At 48.4% G+C, this 18,275-nt stretch overlaps 2 protein-coding genes across 2 annotated transcripts in view; one reads left to right on the top strand and one right to left on the bottom strand.

The window, feature by feature from the left end:
* MRAP (melanocortin 2 receptor accessory protein) overlaps nt 1-13,490 on the top strand; it is a 16,475-nt gene extending 2,985 nt beyond the window's left edge. Inside the window, exons 2-3 of the mRNA XM_012809671.1 lie at nt 10,497-10,596; nt 13,154-13,490. Coding sequence (XP_012665125.1) covers nt 10,497-10,596; nt 13,154-13,490 — 437 coding nt within the window. The remainder of the gene's footprint in view (nt 1-10,496; nt 10,597-13,153) is intronic.
* Nucleotides 13,491-15,879: 2,389 nt separating this feature from the next.
* URB1 (URB1 ribosome biogenesis 1 homolog (S. cerevisiae)) overlaps nt 15,880-18,275 on the bottom strand; it is a 75,083-nt gene continuing 72,687 nt past the window's right edge. The window contains exons 38-39 of the mRNA XM_003797104.3: nt 17,626-18,225; nt 15,880-16,616 (exon numbers count right to left, since the gene is read on the bottom strand). Coding sequence (XP_003797152.1) covers nt 16,435-16,616; nt 17,626-18,225 — 782 coding nt within the window. The 3' untranslated portion in view covers nt 15,880-16,434. The remainder of the gene's footprint in view (nt 16,617-17,625; nt 18,226-18,275) is intronic.

The raw sequence follows: 18,275 nt of genomic DNA, 5'->3' as shown, positions 1-18,275 counted from the left end.
TTTTTTTTTTTTTTTTCCTATTTTTAGTAGAGATGTGATCTTGCTCTTGCTCAGGCTGGTCTTCAACTCCAGCAATCCTCTCACCTTGGTCTCCCACAGTGAGCCACTGTGCCTGACCTATATCCCATTATTTGCATGTGTATATATGTATTCATTTATTTATTTAGAGACAAAGTCTCATTATGTTACCTTCAGTAGAGTGCTGTGGCATCACAGCTAACAGCAACCTCTAACTTTTGGGCTTAAGAGATTCTCTTGCCTCAACCTCCCAAGTAGCTGGGACTACAGGCGCCTGCCACAACACCCAGCTACTTTTTTTGTTGTAGTTTTCGTTGTTTTAGCAGGCCTGGGCCAGGTTCAAACCCACCTGCCTCGGTGTATGTGGCCGGCGCCCTAACCACTGAGCTATGGACGCCAAGTCTCCCATAATTTAATATAACCTATCAGTCAACAACAAAAAAAAGAACAATAGATGTCTGGGCAAAGGACATAAAAAGAAAGTAACGGAAGAGGACCCTCAAATGGCCCATGAATATTTGAGGTATGGAGAAAACACATTGGGAAGGCACAATGTGGTGCCCCTGTCACAACCACCGGATGAGCAAGAACGAAAAGATTGATATTCAAAGTGTTGGGGTAGGAAGTAGAGAAATTAGAACTGACATATGTTGCTGATGGGATGAAAATTGGGTCCGAGGTTTCAGAGAGCAACTTGGCAAGGACTAGAAAAGTTGAAGGTCCCCATGGGACACACAATTCCACATCCCCCCCCCAGGCATCTACCTAATGACTTGCTAGAACCTGCCGTTGTCCACTGTTTGTGGAGTCAGAAGCTGGAGATGAGCTCTTCACCAACAGGAGATGGGATAACATGTTGTATTTCTGCCAGAATAATCAACAACACACACTAGTTACAGTGCAGGGACCCGATCCACGTGCCTCAGTAAGAATAAGTCACTAAAATGTAATGAGGGAAAAAAGCAAGAGGCAAAATGATACACCCAACAGAATTAAATGGCATTAATGTGAATAATCATATCATCTTAAATTATAAGTTAACTTACTATAATGAATTGTATACTTAGCTTACATAATTTTGAAACATAAAACCTCACGTGTTACATTGCTAGTGGGGGAAGCACATGCAGAGCAAAGCGCAACTGCGCATGTCAATTCCAAGGTCATGATTTCCCGTGCAGGAGGGCACAGGGTTTCTCCTGCCTTGAGGAAACTCAACCGGGAAGCAAGCCCTTACCCCTTCTGCTGACACCTTGATCTTGGACTTCCACCTTCGAGAAACGTGAGAAATGAACGTCTGTTATGTAAGCCGCCATCCATGGTATTTTTGTTACAGCAGCACGAACTAGCACAATACCTCATATAAGGGGAAGCACACAGTATTTGTTTTTTCACAGCTGCCTTCTTTCACTTGGCATAATGTCTTCAAGATACTAAGGACCCTCTTGAGGCAGGCAATTTTGCCAGTTTATAGAGCCATGTGTCAGAATGAAATATTCTTATCTTTTTTTAAATTCACTTCCCCCCTTTTTTGCGGAAAAAGGAAACATATTTTAAAAAGTAAATGATTTACTACTGAGAATGTCACCTTTGAAAACAAACACACGGCATGGTGATGAGAACCAAACAAGCTGGTCACCAGCTGAAGAGTATTCAGAGTGGCAGAGGGGACATGGAAGCCCCCTGAGTCACAGAAACAGTAGCAAAGCATCCACAGACCTGGTCCAAAGAAGGCTGAGTGTGGGCACAGCTGAACTGGCACAGGAACCAGTGTGGGGTGTCCATGCCATTGTCTCATCAGAACACCGTCCTGCCCACCATATCTCACATGCTCGGTCTGAGGGTGGCGCCTCCTCCCCCTCCCACTGGCTTCCTCACCCAGGTCTCAAACATGCACGGCGCGCATCCTTGCTGCCTGTTGGCCCATCAGCTAGTGTCCCTTCCATCTCTGGGTGCCACATTAATCAAACAAGTGGCCATTACCCACCTCTGGATCCCCACAATTAGGCCTCTGCACCCACCACCCTTCAGAAAACTTTATCCTGCCTCGCTCATGTCCTACCTCCCCTGGCCTCTGTGACTCTCCCTCTTCATTTCCAACCCTTTCAATTTCTTTGTTTTGTTTTATTTTGTTTTTTTGAGACAGAGTTGCACTATGTCACCCTTGGTAGACTGCTGTGGCATCACAGCTCACAACCACCTCAAACTCTTGAGCTTAAGCAATTCTCTTGCCTCAGCCTCCCAAGTAACTGGTACTACAGGTGCCCAGCACAATGCCTGGCTACTTTTTTGTTGCAGTTGTCATTGTTTAGCAGGCCTGGGCTGGGTTTGAACCTGCCTGCCTTGGTGTATGTGGCTAGAGCCCTACACTGAGCTATAGGCATCGAGCCTCAGTCTCTTTCTTTTTTCCCTCATTTAATTCTCCTTAGGATGACTTTATCCTCCGATGTCTGTGTCCCCCCACCGCCACCAAATTCATGTGTTGAAACTTAAAACTCCCAGTGTGACAGTACCAGGAGATGGGATAAGGGCTCTCCCCTTGTGAATGAGGTTAGTGCCCCCTTAGAAGGGAGTGAGGAGACCAGAGCTCTCCTCTCTGTCCTCAGCTTAAGGTACCTTTATGAAGACAGCCCCTTACCAGACACCGAGTCTGCTGTCCCTAATCTCAGGCTTCCCAGTCTCTCTGCTGGGTGTAAGCCACCCAGTTTATTAACTCTGCCACAACAACCCGAATGGACCACGACAATAGACCAACATTCTAAGTTTTCCCAGGACAGTCCCAGTTCTAGCATGGAAAGTTCTACATTCTGGGAAACACAGATGCCTCAGGATGGTCACCTTAATTCTCCTTTCCCTCAAGTCCCACAAACGTAGGAACACAACTGCCACTAACTTATACTTTACAGAAAATTACAAAAAAAGTCTCTTCCTCTGGGCACATGGCTAATCACAGCCCATTCTGCCTGGGTCTCTTGAGCAGTGCACGACCTGTGGAACTCTTCACAGAGTCACTGTGTAGGAGGGACCCCAGGCTCCACCTCCGGCTCTCTGCTCACTCTCTGTTCCTGCCCGACCCAGTGCCTAAGCCCCTGTCTTCCTTTTGGTGGGCCACCTGAAATTTGATCCTGTGAATTTAGTTTTTTGTCCTTCCTCACCTTACCTTGCCTTTGCCTGCGTTTAACCTAACAATCGAAATTCTGTACGTCTACTTGAGGGGCTAGGCATTGCACTAGGAGCTGGAGGCACAAAAGCAAAAGGACTAAACCCATGCCCTTGATTTTCCCACCAAGAACTATTTTATTCCTGTTGTTATCCATTTAATGATGATGCATTGCCAAGTAGATTACAGACATCATGACACTCCTCTACCAAATGCTCCACTAGGAAACTATTAACATAACACTGGTACATCTAAAACTTGATGATGATTACTTCTCAGCTGCGTTTAATCCTCAGTCTATGTTCAGCTTTCCCTGGTCTGTGCCAGTGAGCTGCTTTGCCATCCATGTTAACGTGCTGTGTCTGGTTGTGATGCCCCGAAGCCTCTTTTTGTGTGTGTGTGTGTGGTTTTTGGCCAGGGCTGGGTTTGAACCTGCCACCTCATATGGGGCCGACACCTTACTCCTTTGAGCCACAGGCGCTGCCCAGCCCTGAAGCCTCTTTTATTCTAGAGAAAGTCCTCTTTGTAGAGATCCAAAAGGCTACACAGTATTTATCCTCCTCTGGCCAGTCAGGTGGAAGGGAGTGGTCAGTACTAAGCTATTATTCCATTAATGGTGTCATGCTGGGGGTTTACAAATGCTACCAGCCCAGTGCAGAGCAGGACAGCTTTAGGGAAAAGTTAAGAGGTTCCAGGGGCTTCCCAGGTTAGAAACAGTGAAGCAGAAGGGTCAAAAGCAATTTGCTGGACAAAGGGCTCGCCTAGGCAGAGAACAGCTCCTCTCTTTTATAAAGGAGGCGCCCTTGGGAGGATGCTGTGGAAGGTGCTTCCAGGCAGAGTGACAGAGTCAAGAGCTGCAGAGCACTTGGGAGGTGGATACTTGCAGGCCGGCCTCAGAGGACTCTCTGCAAGCTGTGGGAGTCAGCCAACACTGTGAGCAGAAAAGACACAAGAGCCCATTTGCTTGCTAAAACTGCCCCTCCAAACTAAACAGAATTTTGATGGTGGTAAGTAACACCTGAGGAGAGGGAGGTGTGATGTGTGTGATGTGCTAAGGCTGGAAGTGCAAAGCTGAGAAAATTCTTGCCCTTAGGAGTTGGCAGTCTGGGAAACAGAGGCCAGTGAAGCGAGCCAGCTATGGCGAGATACAGAAACAGAAGGCTGTGGGGGCACTGGGCCCAGAGAAGTCAAGTGACTTCCCTCAAGGGTGTCCAGCGAGAGAGTCACAGAACTGGAGCATAAGTCCAGGTTCTGATGCCTCCGGGTCTCTTCCCGAGACATTTGTAGAGATCAGTGGGCAGATTCTTACCAGGACAGAAGATCTAGGGGACAGGAGCCTACATCTAGCCACTGAATCAGGTCTGACACATAATAAATCTTCGTTGAGTGAATGAGTAGATAAACCAATGTGAGATAGGCAGCTCTTGCACACATTATTAACTTTTGTGATGAATGTCTGTGTCAGTTATTAATTCATTGCCTCTCAGCTCTGAATGCACCCTTCAAAATGTGCTCTGAGATAAACGATGGGCTTCCTTTCAGCACTTCTCCTTTAAAGTAAGCGGTGCTGAGTTTTTATTCTGAGACAGAGTGTCACCCTGTCATCCTGAGTAGAGTGCATGGCATCATCATAGCTCACAGCAACCTCAGTCTCTTGGGTCAGGTGATCCTCCTGCCTCAGCCTCCCCAGTAGCTGGGACTACAGGCACCTGCCCCCACAATGGCTAGTTTTTCTATTTTTAGTAGAGACGAGGTCTTGCTCTTACTCTTGCTCAGACAGATCTTGAACTCCTGAGCTCAAGAGATCCTCCCGCCTCAGCCTCCCAAAGTGCTAGGATTACAGGTGTGAGCCTCCACGAGGGTACTGAGCATTTACAGGAGTGGGCTCTGAAGAGGCCACAGTTGGCTGTGAGGATATCTAATGGAACCAGCCCTAGTCACTGATGGGAGAGTGGCTCCACTGCCATCTTGCAGCCTTAGCGGGTCAATAACCTCCAGAGCCATCTCAACAGGATATGCCTGTGGCTGGGAACATGCACTGCCCCCAGCTGGACCCCACACCTGCTCCCCACTGGCACTCTGGAAAGTGGTCTATTTTTTTTTTTTTAAGAATAGTCAGTGGAAGGTTGTTTATTATAGATACATCAGCTCTAGGTCAGCCCAGGCCTGGCTAACCCAGCCACTATTTCTGCTATTTGGTGACCAAATGACACCTTCTCCAAAGAGGTCTAAATGAACCCTGTCCAAGACCCTCTTTCCTCAGTGTTAGTAGGGGCCAAAATCCATGTTAAAGCCCTTACTCTCAACCCCTCAGAATGGAACTGTATTTGAAGATAGGGCCTTTAAATGGGTGATGGGTGGCTAGACACAGTGCCTCACATCTGTAATCCTAGCACTCTGGGAGGCCAAGGCAGGAGGATCACTTGAGTGGGTCTCGCTCTTGCTCAGACTGGTCTTGAACTCCTGAGAACAGCTCTCCGAGTACACTGCGTGAATCCTGCTCTTTCTGGGTGCCGGTTCTGTGTGTTTATACAGAAGAGTAAGAAGACATGGAGGGACACTGTAGCAGTCTGTACTCAATCAGGAGATAGAAACCACACAGTAGGTTAGAACTAAGTTCTAACTAAGTTCTTACTGAGAACTATTATCCATGATATGAAAGTAACTGTTAATATAAAGAATAAGGCAATTCTCTGAGATCCCAGGGCTGAGGGAGGAATGACCAAGGGCATTAGTCTGCTAGGGCTGCTATAAGAAAGCACCACCAACCCAGGGCTTTCTCTCCTAACAGCCCTGCAAACCTACTCCGTGGGGCCAGCTTTTTCCCTACCTCTCACTGAAATTTTGAGTAGGCCTCACAGTGGCATCATGCTCACTCTTAACTTTTGAAAAATGTCTACCAGCCACTGTAGTTAGCAAAGCAAATGTCCAGTTCTATGAAATAAATGCCACTACACTCTAGCCTGGGCAACAGAGTGAGATCCTGTCTCTAAATTTTTTTTTAATGGAAAAACAGAAACCATCATCCACATCATTATCACTGTGTCACTTTTGTTTTCCGTAATAATCAACAAAAGGCAGTGCCAGGCGCCTCAGGGATGCTTTGTTCCATGGCTTTCACGGTCAGGCAAGCATGCGTTTAGGCAAGGGTGGACAGCCATCACATAAGAGAGCAGGTCACCCTTGCCATTGAATTTGACGTTCTCAGGCTTGGCCAGTTCCTTGGAGTTGGGTCCCCTCCTCAGTCAAATAAATAGGAAAATATCATAGCTCAGTTCTGCAAACCTTCTCTGCAGCAGTGCATGTCAAAGACAGGAAGAAGCTGGGAATGGCTCCGAGAGCCCACGGGTGCTTCACGATGGGATCGAAGAGGCTTCAAGATTAGTCTGAGCAAGAGTAACAGCAAGACCAGAAGGTTACCTGGGGCAGCTGGCTGAGATGTGGCAGGCCAGGGTTTGACTCTTGTGCTGCACAGAGGAGTCAAAACAGAAAGAAAATACCCAGGACTCCCATGTTAAGCAGGAAGGGTTTAAGATTTCTGTGTTCCTGTCCATTTGCTGGAATTTATTCCACCACGCTGGACAGATATTGTGTGTATGTGTGTGTGTGTATTTTATATATAAAGCATCAAGTGCCGAGTTGAAGGCTGTGGGCTGCTCTTTCCCAGGGACAGCTCAGAATCTGGTAAAATTTTGTTATGGGCATTTCACAAGAAAGGGAAAATCACTTCACCCTTGTAATTTTTGGAGGTGGCTTCTGACCGTTTCAAGGAAAGGTTAAGAATTTCTCCAACACTGTTAACAAAGTAAAAAATTGCAAATCTGTTTTCTGAGGCTCTGTCTGAATTGACTAATTATATGTCTTCTGTTCGTGCCCCTTTCAAAAGCTAAGCTTAGAAGACAACCAATCCCGCATTGCAATCTTACAGCTATGATACAGATTACTAGTAGAATGAATCTCCAGGCACTGACCTAACGTTTGCTCTCAGAAAAGTAGCAGGATGCACTGATTTCCCCTGAGAAATGTCTGGCTTTAGTGCTCTATTATTTACCTTTTAGGTCAACATATCTCCTTCCCTTTAATTATGAGTTAGGAAGGATTTGTCACAGTCCGTATTGACTTCCGCTGATGCACTGCCTCTGGCAGCTTCAGTAAGACGGTCTGTTCATCTGCTTCTCCGAGAGCTACGAGCAGGAGAAAAACACACCACTAGCCAATCTCGTCTCAGTGCTATTATAGAGAAGTCAAGATATAGGTTGAACCTACATATAACTCTCTTTTTCTTAGTCAGAGCAGTCAGTTTCAGGCCACAACCTTAATCAGGACTTCAAACTCTTCATGGTTGCTCCCGTGGGCATGACATAAGTAGTAAAAGCAATTTTTAAACAACTGTACCAGAATGTTTACCTCTGAATACATTTCCATCAAGGTGACCCCAAGGAGTGCTATGCTTGAAGGATTGATGGATTCTGTTATCACTTGAGAACTTTTTGAAACTGACTTTTGGTGGCCACAGCTTATTCTATGGAACATACATGGTGATAAACTGTGTGTGTGTGCACGTGTTATCTATACACACATATATATGTAGTATGTATTTTCCTTCCCTCCCTCCCTTTCTTTCTTCTTTCCTTCTTGTTTGGAGACAAGGTGGCACGTGCCTAGCTAATTTTCCTACTTTTTGTGTGTTGCTCAGACTGGTCTTGAACTTGGCTTCCCAAAGTGTTAGGATTAGAGGCATGAGCCACCATGCCCATCCCCTGGAATCATTTCTTGCCACTCCACTGATGATGCCTAATTCCCCTCATTCTGCCAGTGTGGACTAGAAAGGAAAGCATGAGAGAGGGAGGAGGGGAGCAAAGGAAGAAGAGAAGGGAAGAAAAGGAGGAAAAGTGGGAGGGGAGGGAAGTTTCTAGGGCCGAGCCAGTTTCATCGTCAACCCAGCCTGGGGCTCCCTGTTGCAAAAACAAGCCCAGGATGTTTAAACATTTCCCTCACTGGGAACAACAGTTCTTGCCCTTGGAATAAAATGTTCTCTCTAAGCAGTTGGGTGAACTTTTAGTAGGAAGAGGAAAAAGAACTGTATTTTCTTGGCTACCCTTTTCAACAGAATGTGAAGAATGTGATTTTAGTACAGAAAATGGCTAGTGGCTGCCAATTGGTCTTTCTGGTCTAAGAGAATTTAAATTCTACTCACCTGATGACACTGTGTTCCGTGAAAGGTGCTGTCTCATTTCTTGCTCAGTACCTGGGGGCACTCACAAGGGCTAAAACAGATGAGTATGAGCCTGGGAGAAGGGGTGCTCTTAGTTGCTAAATTTTTAAAGCTGTTTTCTTAAGAGTCCCTGGCAGAACTTACCTAGGTACTAAAGACCTCAATTCCCGTATTATTTTTGAAAAGAAAAAAGAGCATTAGAATCTGCAGAAATCTAAAATATCCTATCCTTCCAGAATAAAATCCCAAACCCAGTGTTCAGCAGGCACATGTACTCTTACACTTTATAACCCCTTAAGAGTTGTAAAATAAACTGTGACTCTTGGCAAGTTAGAATAGTGCCCAGTGAGCAGGCCAGGAATGCCAAGGAGGTTAGTGGATTCTTTAGAAGTCCTTAAGCTTAGGACAGACGGTCCAACCTCATTTCCTATTCCCCAGAAGCCCAGAGGTCCCCCTAATCGGTTTCCTGTTCCAGGGAGCCACCATTAGTTTCTCAGCTCAGGGACAGATAAAAGCCTGGCGAGCTACTGACTTTGCCTCTTGGTGGCTGATGCCTTGCTAAGCAATGGTCACTCATAATTCTTTTTTGTGAGTTATGTACCTTTTTATCATACCCTGTTAGCTGTTAACATTGAACAGGCCAAGATCCACTCACATAGGGCCTCAGTTTCTCCTTCCACCTGTGGGGTTGTCCTTGAAAGCAGAGATGACAATGCTTTACTGAAGTCCCATCCCTCACCCTGAACTTCCCCCTCCACCTCTGCATAGGCGACTCACATCTCTAACACCCATTCATTCCTTCCGTGGCTGGTGCACTCCCTCATTCATGATCATTCTTCTGTTCAAACACAACAAACACAAGGCTGAGCGGGCCTAGTGCCGGATGTGCTGCTGTTCAGAAGAGGTTGGGGTGACAGGTGTCTGTAGCAATTTCCTTGAGAGTCTCACTTTGTTGCAATCGATAAAGTGCTGTGTTGTCATAGCTTACAGCAACCTCAAACTCTTGGGCTCAAGAGATCCTCTTGCCTTAACAAGAGGCTGGGACTACAGGCGTTAAGCCACTGAGCCTGGCCTGTCAGCAATTTCTGATGTGCAGGTTTGGCCCCTCTGAGTCCTTACCTGCCCCTGGCAGAGCCTGGCTCACAACAAATACTTGTTGTATTATGATGCTTCTTCTAGTCACGCACGTAGGTGTCCGTAATGTCCCAGCTTCTTGTTCTAGAGTCATGCAGTTGGTCTGGGGTAAGATGCCTGCAGGCACTAATTACCAATGGCCTGTGCTGGTAGCCACAGAAACCACAAAGAAAATTGCTGCAGGGGAGCTGTTCCCTGGCAACTTGCCAAATGCTCCCAATTAGCGCCCTGAGAAAGGTCCCTGCTGACCTGCTGAGTTCTATCCAGGGCCCCAAAGAGGCTAAGTATGTTTTTTTTTTTTTTTTTTTGGCCGGGGCTGGGTTTCAACCTGCCACCTCTGGCATATGGGACCAGTGCCCTACCCTTTTGAGCCACGGGAGCCGCCCCAGAGGCTAAGTATGTTTCCTGAATTTTCTTTGCTCTCTTAGCGTAGGGGCACAATACCACTGTAAGGCTGGCTGCAAAAGCACTTTGTCTTTCCTGACACTGCCGCTGAGATGAGGAAACGACCCGCTCTTTCCATCTCACTGACCCCAGCCTTGCCTAACCGCCCTGGAGTCCTCCTTCCACGTTTTGAACTCTCAGGGTCTCTGAAGCTGCTCCACCAAAGGTGCCTGGTAGGTGCTGCACCCTCCCTACGGGCAGGAGTCCATCCTGGCACATGGAGCTGCCCACAGTCCTTTCTTCACCCTCCCAGGAGTTAGCGGGGCCACCCCATTCTTCAGGGCTGAGCAGTACTAGAGCCAAGAAAGCAGATCCATGTGGTGCCACAGTCTCCTTCACTGTCCTCCCTGAGAAAAAGCCACCTCCTAGCTTCCCTCTTTTTATGGTTAGTGGAAGGTCTTCCCAGTAGTCAGAGCTAAGAGACTGGATGAAGAGTGGACACCTGCCCTCGGGGCCCTGACTCCCCAGCAGCTGGGGCTCCTGTGTGTCCTCCCTGACATTAAGATGCATCTCTTCCTCCTGCAGATTCCATTGTCATTGTCTTCTGGGTGAGCCTGGCTGCCTTTGTGCTGCTCCTCTTCCTCATCTTGCTCTACATGTCCTGGTCCGGCTCCCCACAGATGAGGTAAGAAAAGCTGCAGGTATGTGGGGAACTCAGATGCCAACCAGTGAGGATTAGCATGAGTTGGGAATCCCTTACTCAAGTTTCAGATTTCAGAATACTGGCATTATCCTTGCTGGCTGGGCATCCCCAATCCAGAATCTGAAATGCTCTAATGAGCATTTCCCTTGAGCATCATGTCAGTGCTCAGGAAGTTTCAGATTTTGAAATTTGGTATGCTTGACCTGGACATCCCTGCAATGAAATGGTACCCAGCAGTCAAAAGGAATGAGAGGATTCACGCTATAACATGGATGAACCTCCAACACATCGCACTCAGTGAAAGGAGCCAGACACAACAGGCCACATATTGCATAATTCCATTCACATGAAAACTTCCAGAATAGGCTGATCCATGCAGACAGAAAGTAGATGAGTGGGTGGGGGGAGGACAGGGGAGCTAGGGATTTCTTTTGGGATGACAAAAATGTTTTAAAATTAGATTACAGTGATGGTCACACAACTCTGTGAATGTGCTAAAGATCATGGAATTGTATCCTTTAAATGAGTGAAATTTGTAGTATATAAATCTCAATAAAGATGTTAAAGAAAATAAAGCCAGTGGCCCTCCCTTGGTTCAGCTAAGTCTTGCCAGCTAGCTCGCCAGGGAAACGGAGCCGCCATCTGTTACTGAGCACCTGCTGTGCACCTTAGCAGTTGGTTAAATTGCAGGTGGAATCCAGGGGCTCTACACAGTAGTTAGAACCCAGCTAGTTATATGTTAATTCCCCGTGCTGGACAGTTAGCTGCCACATTCCTATAGTGCCTGCTGTCCTAATGATAGGTTTTGGGACCCTACATCCCGCTATCACTGGTCAGAACAATGGCGGACAAATGACTCAAAGAGGGCCCACCCAGAGACTGGCCAATGCCAGGTGTCCTGCAGAAGAGCTGGGGCTGGTCAGATTCCTGTCTTTGGGATCTGGAATTAGGAACCTGAAAGATGGACCAGGTAGCTACAGGGCTGTGCTGAGAGGCCTAGGAGGAGGAGCCACTGGTCCTGTTCAGGTGCCACTTTGGACGCTGGACAGAAGTCTTGGGGAGTGGAAACCATGAGTAACATAGGAATCTAGTCAGAGAGGTGAGCAGAGCTTTTCTAAGAGGAAGAGGTAAAGGGCCTTGAAGCCCCAGAGAGAACCAGAAGGTAGGCTCCATACCTGCTGGGGTCCCACCCCAGCTCCCATGAGAAATATGTGAATTCATGCAATTTCAGAATGCCTCAGCCCATTTCGAGTTGCTATAAGAGAATACCCAAGGCCATGTAATTTACAAAGAAAAGAGGTTTATTTGGGGTGCTGGGTGACTAAGATAAGAATTTATTTAATCCCCTCAAAGGCCCAACCACCTCACACCACTGCATTGGGAACCAAGCCTGCATATGGGTTTTGGTGGGGACAAACCCATTCAAACCACAGCACAGAGCTAACCCAGAGGGGCCTCCGGCTCTTCCCTTCCCTCAACCCACCCCAGCCCGGGAGTCTCACCGAGCTCACTTCTTACCTTGGGCCACACACAACAGGAGGCAGTCTTGGAGCAACTAACAAATCTGTTCTGTTCTTTCAGTTTTTAGAACTCACATTGAATTTCACCAGGTTTTAACCCCCTTCCCCCCAGAAACACCTGAGGAATAAATCAGTAATGTCACCTTTGTCCCTCTACTTTTCTGAGGTGACTTGTAGCAAGTCATCTGTCCAGAACAGTTTGCAAGGATCATTAGTCATTCTCCAGGCAGAAGTTTCCCCTGTCTGCCAAGCCCAGCTGCGGTGCACAGCATAGGCCTCCAGGGCTATCATTTTACAATCCTGACTGTCCACAGGGTTCACTAAAGAAAATGCTCTCAAGGGGCTCTGTAACAGACAGGGAATGCTTTGGGCAGCAAAACAGAGCCTTAGCAAGATTTAGGAAAGAGAGTGCCTCCCTGGGGAGTCCATTTTCTCCTGAGGAGGCTGCCAGGGAGGGCATGGAAGGAGGGCGTCCGCCCCACCGGGTCCCTCCTGGTGCTCATCATTCACAGAAGCATCATAAGCACGTGCGATACTTTTTAGCTTGGACAGCCATCAGTATATCACCTTTTTTCATCCTGATGACACCTACAAGGCAATTATTGTCCCATTTTATGGATGAAACTAAAAGTAGGTGGGAAATGGTGGCTGGGGCTCGAGCCAGGAACCTGTGTCCACGGCCCCAGCCCTCCCAGTGGGGAGAATCCATCCAGGGAGGGCACATTTTTAGTCGATACACAAGTTGGTTTAGGGGCCAGATGTGAAATGAGCTATATTCAAATTCAGGACTACCTGAACATAGGAAGTAACCTTGAGGAAAAGACTCTAGGCCTTGTTCCAGGCAAAGTACTTCCTCTTTTCTGAGATCTCGCTACACCAGCTACTTCTGGAGGGCCTCCCTGAGGGGTGCCTCCCATGGGCTCCAGGCAGGTAGGAGGGAGTAGCAAGAAACTGTCCCAGGAAGGACCTTTCCCAGCCAGCTCCTCTGACGCCTGCCTCCCCTTCTGGTCTGTCCACAGGAGTGGCCCCCAGCACCACCGAGCATGCCCCTGGAGTCGCAGCCTCAGCCTTCCCCTCTGTATCCGGAGGCACCTGCCATGCCACAGGCTCCCCCAGGGGACCTCACAGACCCCACCAAGCTCAGTGAAGGACCCAGAAAGTGGAGCTGGCTCTGACCAGCGGCTGTGGCAGGAGAGTCCCTCAGCCTCCCTCCCAGGCTCCTTCAAGACAAATCCACTCTCTTCTGGGAGCTGGCACTCAAAGAGGGTCTCCAAGGCATCAGCTGATGTCAAGGACAAGCCCAGTGAGCCTTCCCCAGAGATTAAAAACTCTTCATTACAGAACAGACACCAGTAAACTATGGCCATAGCTGAGTGAACTGGTGAAATCCAAGTAACCAGTTGTCTTTCTAGAAGCTGTCTGCACACAGCAGAAAGTGCAGCTATAGGAGCTGCACCACATGCCTTTGACAAAGGCTTACAATGGCCCTTCTGGCACAGAAAACTCATCCCAGGGACTGCTGCCCTTATTTAGCACACTTGACCTGCCTCCTTGCAGCTTATGTTTGTGTGTGGGGAAGATGGGAAAATAAATATATATGAATTAAGAGAGAAAAACACTTTACCCTGCCCCTTTCTGTTCCTTCTGTACTGTTTTCTCAGCCCCAAGTTTACCTGGCCCATCTGCAGCTTTGTCGGGGCTGTGGGGAAGCCAGCTGGGTTCCCACTCATCTTCTGCTGACACTCTTCCTGCTCATCCAGATGCGGTGGTGCCTGCCCTCCCAGCTCAGGGGCCCCAGGTTATACCCCTAATCTCCCTGCAGCCTTTCAAAGACAGAGCCCATGGAAGCATCTCCCCTGGAGGAAGGGCAGCCAGGACTTATACCCAGATGCTATTCCAGGACATGAGAACCTTTTGAGGCTGGCAGGAAGTGTCCCATTCTGGATGTGACTGCAGATCTGAGACACTCCAGGGAGTCCTCTAGTACCTGGCAGCCCTGTCCCTGGGGAGGGTGATGGCATCACACTACACGGCCCAGAAAATCCACATGCACCACCCACAGCTTTCAGACAGGGAAGGGACTAGTAGATTTTTAAAATAACTGTGCCTCGGCCACAGGCACGGTGGCTCACACCTGTAATCCTAACACTCTGGGAGGCTGAGAGGGGGTGGATCCCTTGAGCCCAGGAGTTAAGACCAACCTGAGCAGGAGCAAGACCCCTGTCCCTACTAAACATAGAAAAAAGAATTAGCCAGGTGTTATGGCCGGCACCTATAGACCCACGCCACACTACTCTAGCCTGGGTGGCAGACAGAGACTCTGTCCCAAAACAACAACAACAACAACAAAATCTGTGCTTCCCTCTTTTTTACCATAGCACTTAAAATATTCGTAATTCAGTGTTTTGGATTTTAAGCCTGAATGAAGATTGTGTTCAAATCACTGTCCATGGGGTGAAACTCTTCCTCTACCCTGGAAAATAATTCTACAAGGTGAGGGCAGGCCTGGGCTTCCCAGCCTCCAGGGCAGCGGATTTGGAAGACAGGAGGGAAAGTAGGACCTGTGAGCCCCAGAGATGCTGAAAACGTGTTCTCACTTTACTCAGCTGAAACCCAGCTCTGGAGCACCTGCCCTCACCTACCCCAGCACATACCTGACTTGTTTTTGTCTGATTCAACCACTAGAATATGCACACTCCAGGTGGGGGCTCGCCACAAAAAGAGAAAGGAGGGAACAGAGTTGCTCCACTATTGGGACCTGGGCACCCGGGGAAGGCAGGCACGAGCAGGGCATGCCAGGGGGCAACTCCCTCTGCTCCAGGGCTCATGGCACAGGAGGGGAAGGTCACCAGGTCGCTGGCATGCACCTGCCTTGGCCATGCAGGGGAATCAAATCCTAATCAGTTGTTGGGACGTGGGAGGCAGCTGAGGCCTGGGGTCTGGCATGGAGTTGTGAGAACCTGCCCCACTAGCTAACCTTCCCTCCCTGCAAGCCCAAAGGCCTGGAGCTCAGGGTGTTCCCCAGACTAGCCCTTTTCTAGCCAATGCCCCTCCCCATGAGGGAGCAGAGCTGCCTGCAACCAGAGGACTCTGCATACATGTGCCACAGAAAGGCTGATTACTAATGTAATCAGTTAGAGAAGAGAAAGAGTCAGGCAGCCTTTATAGAAACAGTGCTTGTCCACTTTGAACCTAAATGCAGGATCCCAACTTCAGAATATTCTCAAGGAGTATCATGGGGTTTCTGGGAGGACAGGCAAGGGGACAGAGAAAGTTTAAGTCATCCTTGCTTTTTAGACAATGAGCTCTACTTGTGATGAAGGGATTTCATGCAAACAAGCATTACTCTTGCCTTCATTAAAACAGTAAGTCACCTAAAGCAAACAGAAGAGATTCCAAAGAACACAGGCGGTATATAAAAGGGTAAAGGTTTAAGGCAAACACACACAATTCCCAGCACCATGTATATCAAATGGCAATGAAACAGCCACCTCATAGCTGACAGAGCAACCCCCGGGCGGCCAGTGTGTGCAGGAGGGTTTCAAATGAAGTTTATCTGTGAAAACTGTGAAATTTCATACTGACTTTTCATATTGATATCCACTAATATATGAAACTGAAAAGTCAAACTCTGACCTGTAAAATGTAGGCCTCCATGGAATAAAAATAGCCTGTTAATCTCAACTACAGCAAAACACAAGCACCTTACAAAAATAGACGTTTATTAATAATTTATAAAATTCAAAATTCTTTCCTTGAAACATAACTTTGAAAAAATACAAGTTGTCTTTGCAAAGCAGAGGTCTAATCATTTTTCTACTTTAAGGATTTAGTGTAAAATCCTTTTTTTTCATAAAATAAACATTAGCAGGAACTAATTTATTCAAAAAGTCACACTAAACTTTGTTATGACTTCTTATAGGAAAAAAACTTCACTACATTTCTCTATGCTCACCAAAAACATATAGGACATATTTTTAGGCATTTTAGCTCTAACAGTCATGGATCCCTTCTGTACTCAGAAGAGCTACCTCAACTTGAGGTGCTTCTCTGAAGGAAAGGGGAAAGATCTTGCCTAAAGCTCGCGAAGCACCCCACACTCACCGCGGCTCTGCACTTGGGACACAGACCCTTTAGCTTAGTATTTACTGGTTGGCTAAATAGTCCTCTCAACTCTTCTAGTCAGAAACCTGAGTCAGAGTGCTGCCCCTGCCATTTCACACACCTTCCCTGGAAACCCTTGATAGCCCAAGACTTCCAAAAGCCAGGACGCCAGTCTGAGTCTGCAGCCAGTGGGGAGTCACACATCTGAGGCCGCAACAGCCAGGTCCTTGCAGAGCACTACGATGGCCTCCTCCCTGGCACCGGGCACGTCCTCTGCAGCATCACAGACCAGTTGGATGTGGGCTAGCAGGGTGTCTGGCCGCTGGGCCCCCAGCCAGATGTCCTTGATATACAGAGATACCAGGAAGGCTGCAGAGGCTGAGGGAGAGGCGAAAACGGGCTGTCAGGATGCACTCCTGTGCAGAGGGCAAACAAGCCATCCCACCCACAACCCGCAGCTTAGCTGCACACCGGGTGGGCTGTGCCACACGCCTGTGCGACCTGAGGTGCACAGATGGGTACAAACAATTTTGCCCTTGCTTAGCTTTTGCATCCATCTTTTGTGTTCACATTTATAATTTGTAAAAAATTTCTTATCATGAATATGTGTGGATCCCCTAAAAAAAGTTATAAGACAAGTCTCTTTTGGTTCTCAACACGTAGGCCAGGAACCAGAACTGACCTTGAGGAGAATTTCCTGGAATCTGTCCATGTCATTTCCTCAGTGGTATGGGTGAGGAGGGGAGGAGAGAGTTTCATAGGCAAAAACTCCCAGACTTCAGCAAGATGAGAGACAGGGGTCACCCTGCTATCAGGCCAGTTCTGGTGGCCCCTCCCCTGCTCCCTTATCTCCCTCCACGAAAGGAATAGCCCCCCTGGGTAGAGGAGGCCACACCCACCTTTCTCGAATTCTCTTAGAGCCATCTAAAGCCAGTGGTCTCCACCTATTCACTCATTCACTCATGCATTCAAACTTTCAGACTCCTACTAAACACTAAGTGCATCAAGTGTACAGGTGCACACGAGCACACACACATGCACCTGGCCGTGACATGAAACAGATTTCTTCATTTGGGTAAAAGTCAGAATACCCACTACTCTGCAGGTGGAGGAGCCCCTGGGGGGACACTGAGGTTCTGAGGGAGGGGGGCGCCTTTCTCCACTGATTGGCACTAATGGGTTCCCCTGAAAGCCAAGGCAAAGACTTCTTTCCCTTCACTTTCAGTGCCTGAGAGCAAACTCTCCACAACTCCCAGAACTGTGATTAGGGGCCACCTAGGTACTTAAAGTCCCGAGCTGAGGAACTTGCTGGCAGAAACCTAACAGGCTCTGAGGAGCAGAAGTTACCCACCCCCAAACTCACTCTGCCTTTTCTTCAGCCTCTTACCTCGTGTGGCTTCATCCTTCTTGCTCAGAGAGGACAGGGAGAGAGCCTCCACTGCCGTGTGCAAAGGGCTCCCTGCCCTGCCCTGGGCAGCCACCAGCTGCAGCATGACCGTGTTGAACAGGAAGGCCACATCCTGCGAGGGCCCCGCCAGCCCCTCAGCACCACAGAGCCGGCTATATAGCTTGAATATGCTGCTTTTCACAGCGCTGTCCCTGAGGAGGTCAGCCACGACCACCGGGTGTGGCAAAATGTGTCTCTGAAGCCAGCCCAGGAGTCCTGCAGCCTCTGCCCTGCTGAGTGGGTGCTCAGCCACGGACCGCAGCACCCAGCGGACTGCCAGGGAAGCAGCAGCATCCATAGGAAGTGGCACCTTACTCTCAGAGCTGCCCCAGTCTGCAGGCTCCAGAGCGGGGTCAGGGCTGGGGATCAGCGGCCCCCAGTGAGTCAGTACAGACCTCAGGAAGCCCTTGCACGTCTCCAAGCTGGATGCTTTCAGCTCAGGGTCAGCTGTCTCCTCTCCCTGCCCTGGCCTCCTCTTTCGGCCCCATGGGCCCTTGGCTCGAGATGTCGTGGCAGGCTTGTTCTTATCCTTGAGCATTTCTGTCAAATGCACAAAGAAGAGCAGTGACACTGGTGTCCTTCTTGCTCAC

This window comes from Otolemur garnettii, unplaced genomic scaffold (assembly GCF_000181295.1).
Source record: "Otolemur garnettii isolate 467f Iridium unplaced genomic scaffold, OtoGar3 scaffold00111, whole genome shotgun sequence".
Taxonomy (NCBI): domain Eukaryota; kingdom Metazoa; phylum Chordata; class Mammalia; order Primates; family Galagidae; genus Otolemur; species Otolemur garnettii.
This window is presented reverse-complemented; position numbering and strand designations above follow the sequence as displayed.